This window comes from Gossypium hirsutum, chromosome D10, assembly GCF_007990345.1.
Source record: "Gossypium hirsutum isolate 1008001.06 chromosome D10, Gossypium_hirsutum_v2.1, whole genome shotgun sequence".
Classification (NCBI taxonomy): domain Eukaryota; kingdom Viridiplantae; phylum Streptophyta; class Magnoliopsida; order Malvales; family Malvaceae; genus Gossypium; species Gossypium hirsutum.
Genome location: NC_053446.1, coordinates 61,108,537 through 61,116,979, shown reverse-complemented (window position 1 = coordinate 61,116,979; position 8,443 = coordinate 61,108,537). Strand labels below are relative to the sequence as shown.

At 31.4% G+C, this 8,443-nt stretch overlaps 1 protein-coding gene across 2 annotated transcripts; it reads right to left on the bottom strand.

The window, feature by feature from the left end:
* Positions 1 to 2,279: 2,279 nt before the first annotated feature.
* On the bottom strand, positions 2,280 to 5,508 carry LOC121222529 (auxin response factor 16). 2 transcript variants are annotated; one of them, XM_041103518.1, is made up of 5 exons: positions 5,094 to 5,376; positions 3,724 to 4,892; positions 3,291 to 3,603; positions 2,708 to 3,170; positions 2,280 to 2,618 (listed from the first exon to the last, which is right to left on the bottom strand). In XM_041103518.1, the coding sequence occupies exons 2-5, from the start codon at positions 4,813 to 4,815 to the stop codon at positions 2,549 to 2,551; spliced, it is 1,938 nt and encodes a 645-aa protein (XP_040959452.1). In that variant the 5' UTR covers positions 4,816 to 4,892; positions 5,094 to 5,376; the 3' UTR covers positions 2,280 to 2,548. The 2 variants fall into 2 exon arrangements, with proteins under 2 accessions (XP_040959452.1, XP_040959451.1); XM_041103517.1 differs by having other exon boundaries at positions 2,708 to 3,603; positions 5,094 to 5,508.
* Between the last annotated feature and the right edge of the window lie 2,935 nt (positions 5,509 to 8,443).

The window sequence follows — 8,443 nt, the reverse complement described above, 5'->3', positions numbered from 1 at the left end:
ATAATAAAATTGTACTTTGACCTCTTAAGTATTTAATTCTTTCAAAAATAATAAAATTATAACTCAAATTACATTTAAATCTCTACAGAGATTATTAAGCGAAGCCAAGCAATTAGGTTTTCTTTTCGTTCTTATAATTCAAATCCCTATGTTTTTATTTTTATTTTGTTGTCCAATGCAAGAGTCAACTTTGATGGTTGAAATTTTAAAACCATTTTATTTTTTGTTTTCTTGAAGAAAATAAACCCCAGACAGGATTGGGTGCATGGATTTCATCAAATTGTTTCAACAATTTCGATTAAAACTATTTTATATATAATAAATGATACAACATAAACATTAATGAATAGGTAATTTATTTATTTTTTAATAATTGAAAGGAAATGGTATTATTTGGGATCGAATCTAAACTCTCGTTCGTTGGCAATAATTTAAACTTTTTCTTACCACCATTTCACAACATTTTAATTCAATGAAGATCATCAATTTTTTTTTATTTTGTATGAAACTTTAGTAAATATATTTATTATATAAATTTTTTGTATATTTGTGTATCTATATCTATACTATATATAAAGTAACCGATTGAATTGGTGTCATGAATCAACTTGATACCAATTTTTTTATTGAGTTATGAAAAAATTTCTAGATGTGAATTTTTTTTATATTGAAATTTTAACGTGAAAAATAAATAAATAAATGGGCATATAGGTGAGAGAGAGTGTTGCATGGCTCGTGGGAGTGGACTTTGGTTTTAAATGCTGTAAATCAACAATCCCTAGGAGATGTTTGTGCAATATATATATATAATCTTTGCTCATCTCATGCATTATATTTTAGTACAAAAGAATTCTTAATTTTAAAGTAAAAAAATGAGAGTTGTAAATGTTGATATTTTATAAAAAAAATTAAATTCCAACCCAAGTTTACAAAAACTTAGGGCTTTGTTTCGCTTTATGTATACATTTGAAGATGGCAACTTGAAATTTTAAAAATATAAAATGTTATGTCTTTCAGGACTAAATGTTTGTTGACCCTATACATTTGCACTGTTTCATGTGATAGATCCCAATGCCATGGTTCTATTTTTTTATTTTTATATATATATATAAACTTGTTTTGCGTAAACATTGACTTTTAGATCTTAGCACCGCCATTAAAATATGTTATCAAATGGATCCTATGGCTTTACACATTTTTATCAGGTTCCAATAATTACATCACCTCAACTCCAAAGTATTTTGCTTTTTTTCATGCCAAAAATAGTTACCGCATTAAAAGTTAAATTATATTTTATCTTTTTATTAATTAAAGAGTAAACTGATTCTTTATGTTAAAAGTTTTATTTGTTTCTAAAATTAAACATTAATGTGTCTGACAAAATAATAAATAACGTATGCCTCATGTTGACGTGCAAAGACCAGTATTTTATAGTAGGAATGAATGAAAATTTTAATAAAATGATCAATTTACTCATTGATTTAACGTAAAATAACTAAATTGTCCTTTTTTTATGAAAAAAAGACAAAATATAATTGGATTCTTAATATAAAGATCTCCATGATATTTTTACCCTCATTTAATTGATAATTATTTAAACTAGTTAAACCAAAAGAATGATGGTAGAAAATCAATTTGAAACTTTTTTTTATATTATTAAATAGTATAATGTAAAGAAAATTGAAGTTTTTGAAACTTTTTACCATTTAATCAAATACACATTTTAAAAGTAAATATCAAAGTTTTTAATTGAAGAAAAAGAACCCTGATTTATGGTTCTCGAGCACCATAGAGTTGCCACAAAATGTGAAACACAAAAGCAGCTACTTTGCAGAGTTATTGGTTTGGTTTTTTATCCGTATCTGGGAATTTTCAGACAGACATGACGATCAACTTTCGGATGGGTTAGGATCTCTAGATTTCTACAAACCTTTTTACATAACACATGTACAAAAAAAGGGTCCCATAAAAACAAGTCTTTATTTTTTGTCTTAATCTGAACAAATAAATTTATTAAGAAAAATTGATTCAACATCAAAGAAAAAAAAGCTAACAAAGACATTCCCACCTAGGCAATTGAAATGTCCCTCCCCCTCTCATTAAAGAAATAGAAATCCCGAAGTTTGATTCGGTTAGTTCATCCAACAGGTTTAAAGTTAAGGATGTTTTTTTTTTCTGATTCTTGCAATGTTCAAAGACCACCTTGTGTTCATACAATGACCATGACATTTTCGGAGTAACAATGGGTTTCATTGCTTGGCAACGGAAAACAAAGAACATGAAACAAATGAACGGTTTATTCCAACATGATGCGAGCACCATTTTCTTCCATAAATATACAGTTTCTAGGACTGGGATTTAATAAACATGACAAAGGACATAGATCCTTTTTATGTTGGAAAGAAAAATTCGAGTTAACCAACAAAACGTGGTTTTACAGTTCCATCAAAATGGGTCAAGTGGAGATTTCTCACAACTACCGTAGAAGAAATGAAAATCGGAAACCGACGGCTGGGAAAACTGTACAATTTGGCGCAAATTCATCTCTCTATCTTTCTAAGTTGTCACTGCTTGAATCCATGAGAATCGTTAGCCTCCTTGCTGTCTTCATAAACTCGCTGCAAGACATAATTAAATGTTTTAGATAAATTGAAAGCTAAAATATTTGGTAAGCTTAAGGGAAGTGATGCTAAGGAAGTTGTTGTACCTGAAGGGCTCATCTCCAGTGTTTTTAACTGAACCGGCAGCATCGCGGTAGAGCACACTGCTCAGCATCTCTGAACTTTCTATGCCAAACATGTTGGCCAGCTTCCCAAACAGCTCTTCATATGATCCCAGAACTGAAAGATCAAGGGTTCTACCTACATTCTCTGATTCCATAAACACTTTGCAATGACCAGTCTCCAATCCTAGATCAGTTTTTTGATGCTCTTTGCACCAAGGAAACCCTTCATCCGAAGAATTTTCCCGAACATTTTGATGTAACACAGATCCAGTTCCATCAGAGGAAATAGCAGTCTTCTCTGTATTCCCATCTGATGAACTGTTTCCAACTGTATCACCTGAGCAGCTCTGAGAAGCCCGCTGCTCACAGAAAATGAGTTGACCGAACAATACAATATGGGGTGTCTTGCTATCATTGCTTTGTTTCAAACTCTGGGTCGGATTTCCTATTGTCAACAAGGAAGATATATTGGTATTGTTCGCGTTGTCGCTACAAAAGTTGTCGCCGGAAAGTCTAGTAGGTGGGGCAGTACGATCAAGTTGATGAAAACCAGATGGAAACAGACCTGAATGCAGCTTGTTGGAGCGGAGATCTGATGAAGATAATCCGAACGGTTCATGCCTGGCTCCCTGTATACCTCCAGGAATGTTGTCAGTAATGCAACGCATGGGGCTGCTGGATCTGAAAGAGTTCCCGGAAAATGATGGCATTGGAATTTGGTTAAGAAAGGAAATGTCTGGGTGTTGTGGAAGCCGCATCTTTTTCCTTGGTGGCGAGAAAGGATTAAGATTAATAGCTGGTATGTTTGTGACCAATTCAACCAACCATGGGCTAACACGCTTCACATTGTGGAGTAAATCTGGCTCATCCCATGCTACCTGCAAAGACGGTAAATCAAACAGATCTATGAGCAGACTAAAACATGGATGTTAACTGTTCTTCTAACATACAAGGACTAAGTTAATTCAATGACAGTTGATAATGTAAAACTAAAATACCTGCAGTAGTCGCCATGGAGAATTAGGCCAACGGATGGGATCGACAACCTTAGCAGTAGATATCGCTCCCATGAACCAGCTAATCCGTGAAGAGTCCTCAGTTTCGAAAGGCATTTTGAACCTCATCCCAGGATACCACTGGATTTGCATTGCAGCTCTAATGGATGAGGCCTTCACGCAGAACTCAGGAGTGCTAGTTCGTGGATAGTAAACGACCTCAAAGGGCTGCCCACTAGCTGCACGACTCGCAGCTTCAATCACGGAGTCAGCCCTTACTCTTCCCCTTGGATCCCCATTACAATCCTTCCTCATCAATTTACTCTCCCCCTCCCTCAAAAACGGAGAATAACTCCCAATTTGTGAACCAGAGGTTCCACTCGCAGAGTTCCATCCCGGAAATTCATGTCCACCCCCAAGTCCTCTTTTCGCCCTACGAATCCCCACACAAAGATCTCCATTATCAGCTCTAAGAAACACAATCGAATCACCAGCCACAAGCTTCTTGTGGTTCACGAAATTACTCCACCCCGTCGTCAAAAGATGTCGACGAGGCGTCCCCCTATATATATGCCTAAATTTCCAAACCTCACCATGAACATCCTTAGCAAGAATAGTCTGAACAGGGGGTTCAGCATTATAATCCAACCTAGGAAATATAGTCTCCGCGCAATACCGCGGAACCGAGAACCCCCCACCGTTGTTAGCATCAGACTGAGTCAATGTCTTAGCAAAGGAAGCAGATTTTTCAGGGTTCTCCACCCCAACATTCCCATCAAAACCATCATCTTCAACCCCAAAACTGTTCTCTCTCAAAGGAACCAACATGATTTTAGCATAAACCTCATCGGTTTCGGGATCCGCCATAAACCTAACGGCGGAAACCCGACACAAGACGAGTGACGGAATCGGGAGATTCCCAAAATCTACATTCCCATTGGCATGCTCAGCATGACCCTGAGGGAAATAGAACACCTTAGAGTTCACTGATGGCATTTGTACCATACCACCAGCACAAGCATGCCATAGCTGAGGATCTAAGCATTTTTCTGAATTTTTCACAACTTCTTTCCTAGAATCCATGACTGTTATCATTTTTTCCCCAATTATATGGACAAAAAGAAAAAAACAAACCCTTTCTTTACTCTGTTTTTTTCTCACTTGATGATTACCTGTTAGTACATGAAAATCAAAAGACATGCCTCAGTAAATATTAAAGAAACAAAATTTATACACACACACATATATATAAATCCACAAATTAGCTACAATTGAACAAAACCCAGAAAAAAATAAAGAAAAAGAAAGGAACAATACATTCATAATTATTATTTTTTTAAATGAGAAATTAGAAAAGAATTAAAAGACCTTACCTTTTGAACAAAAGGAGATATTTTTCCACCAAAAGAAGGAAAACCCAGATTAAGATGAATCAAAAAGAAGAATAACAATGCAAAAAAAAAAGAAAAGAAACTAAAACTAAACCCTTTTTTAAAGCCAAAAAGGAAAAAAAAAAGAAAAAGAGAGAAAGAACAATTGAAGAACTTTGAGAAGGAAATAAGAAAAGAGAGTAAAAGGGTGTTTTAGTTAAAGGGAAAGTGAAGAGCGAGTGAGAGTTTTAAAGAAGATGAGAAGAGGAGATGAGATGAAAGATTTTGTGTTATTTGCCGACCAGGAACTCTCAGTTAAAAGCCCTTGTCAGTATTTACTTCGGTCCGGTTCCGGTTCCGGTTCGCTTCGGGAAAGGATTTATAAAAATTGAAATGAAAATATAAATTATTTTATTTTATTGTTTCAGACCTGGACAGTTGTGGCTTTATTTTGACAAGGAGTGTTGACCACGCGGCATGGAAGCAAGTGGGAACATATCCCCTATAAATCAGAAAAAGGAAACATCCAACGAATAAAAAATTAATCAGAGAATTTAATTTTATAATTATTTAATAAATCTCTCTCTCTCCTAAATTAAAATATTTAGATAATCCCCAAAATTAAAAGTTATTTTTTATGTTGATTTTAAATATCACGATATTTTGCTGGAAGATATCACGATTTTCATGCAACTCTGAAATCAAGGCTGACTACACTTAAAGTTTTCATTTTGTCCGAGGCCCTAACTCTTCGGGACTAACCATGGTTAATTTATTTATTTTTTTAATTTATATAAATAATGTTTAAAAATTTATTAGCTATTCAATATTTTTCTCCAAAAGAAACGAAAAATTATCATTTTTTGGTGAGTAATTTATAATAGATTATTTAGTTATTATTTAAGGAAAATATTTATTTAAAGCAAAAACTTTTATTTCCCAAAATATTATCATGTATGTCACTTGCCATTGAAAAATATTTCAGTTCTTTTTATTATTATAAAAATCAATACATTTTTTTCCATCAAAGAAAATTAAAAATATTTTTCCACCTATTTTCTCTCTCTTTTTATTTTTATTTAATCCATTAAGTAAGTGCCAAGTGTATTTTAACTTTTTCTTTATCTTACATAAACTACAAAATCTAAAGGCTCTTTTTTTAAACTAATTAATCTATTTATATTAATTATCTTTTTAATTAACTGGTCAACACTTTGACTCTTCTTTTCAGTGTTTGTTATTGTCTTTCTTGATCCTAAGATCCGAAGAACAAGATTTTATCCTTACTACTCGGATTAGGGTTTAACATTTTTTTCCAAAGAAAAAAAACACTTTTTTATCAAAATATGAAATTACAAATTTACCCTTGAAATTAGGGTTATTATTTAATGGAATGATATATATAAATAAAAATTAAAAATTAAAAGGTGTTGGTATTACTAATGGAGTATGGATTTATAGTAATTATAATTAAACAGGGTATTAAAATTAATTTTAGACTTGTTGAATTGGGGAAAAAAAAGAGTGTTAATATAATGATAATTATTATAGGTCAATAATTAAAAGCGAGAGACTATGCATGGATTAAGGAATATTAGTTGGTAAAATTAGATGATGGTGACATTGAGATTAAGGACAATTTAATCTGTTTGATTACAAGTGTTGCATGAAAAAACCAAATTATTCGGCACTTGATTAAGACCTTGGTCGGTCTTGTTTTAGACCCTCTTTTTAGGGTACCAAAATTTTAGCCAACAAATCAACCCCCCTCCCCCCAAAATAATTTTTGTAATTTTTTCAATTGGTGTTGGGTTTTCTTTTCTTCAATGTATTTATATCAGCGATCATCTTTCTGCGTTAGGAGGTAGATATTGGTCATGAATTTTAAAACTGTTTTATATTTAGAGTGAAAAATAAATACTCCTGGAAGAGATTTTTTTTATATTTAATTGATTTTAAGTTTTAGAAATTTATCAATTTGTGCATTCATGTTATTACTTTTGTATGTATAACAAGTATTTTAAGTTGTGACATGTATATATGTATCTTTTGTCTCACAAAATTGTTGCATTTATTATTTTTAACGGTGAATAGTTTCTGACAATTTTTTAAAATATATTGTTCTGAAAAGAATAATTGACCAAAATTTTAGAAAGTTAAATGTGGCAATTTAATTTGGAAAGACAATGTATATATCTTGACATGATGACAGATTTTCCTGTATTATGTTTAACATTATAATGGAGTTGATGTGATCCATCAATTAGATCATAAAAAAAATATAAAAGATTTTTTATTTTTATAAAGTAATAAATATTATTTTAAGGGTAATTTTATCTTTTCATTTAGAATCTAGAAAACTACTTGCATTTGACGGGATTTGAACCTAAAATTTTATAAATTTTATTCTCAAATTTATCATTTCAATCAAAGTCATATTTGATTATTATATTATTTTTTTTAAAAATTGTTACATATATTTTTCACTATCATTGTGAGTAGGCTTTAAAACATTCATGAATTTTTGATGTGTCTGTGTTATTTTCTGTGTCCTTTTTGTATTTTATATTCCATTCTCCTTGTGTTTTTTTTTTCACATCTAGTCAATTTTTTTAAAATCAGACCGATGGTCGGACTAATCAGGTCATGGGTTCGTCGACCCGACATGTTTGATTAAAAAATTAAAAATAAAAATAATCAACTCAACCAGTTTTTTAGTTGATTAAATTGGTCTATATTGATTCCCAATTTAATTTATTCAAAATCATTCTTCGGACCGATATCTCAACCGATTCCCAATCCAACCAATGATGAGTTCAAACATTGTTTCACCTAATTTTTTTAAGTATAAAATTACCAAATCAAGATTTTTACTATGTGCATTTGGAAATATACAGAGAGTGATATATTACAAGCTCATATTAAGGTTAGAGGTAAATTTTGAATTTATTATTTTTTTCAACATGAAATAAAAACACAAATATTAAGTTAAAAGAGATGAATAAATTAAAAAAATTCTTAATAATTGATTATGGTTAGTGCTAGCTTTTTGGGTGCCTTTTTTTTACATTTGAGCTATTTATGGAAATAATTGTCATTAATGGTTATGAAATAAAATAATAATAATTATAATATTTTCACAAAATTTGCTAAGTAGTGGAAAGCAAACTTCAACAACAAATATATCATTTTCCCAATATTAATTATTTGATATAGACAGGGTACCAATCTATTTAAACTATAAATATACATTTATGACAACATTGGTCATGGAGAAAGGTAAGCCATTGTCTAGCACTTCAATGTTCTAATAATATTTGCCAATGAAAAAATAAATAAATTGTGTGAATGTC

Coding starts and splice junctions, on each gene's coding strand:
- LOC121222529 (XM_041103517.1), bottom strand. CDS start 4,815: ATGATAACAGTCATGGATTCTAGGAAAGAAGTTGTGAAAAATTCAGAA. Junction 3,604..3,723: donor CTCCATGGCGACTACTGCAG/GTATTTTAGTTT, acceptor CCGTCTTTGCAG/GTAGCATGGGATGAGCCAGA. Junction 2,619..2,707: donor ACTGGAGATGAGCCCTTCAG/GTACAACAACTT, acceptor TATGTCTTGCAG/CGAGTTTATGAAGACAGCAA.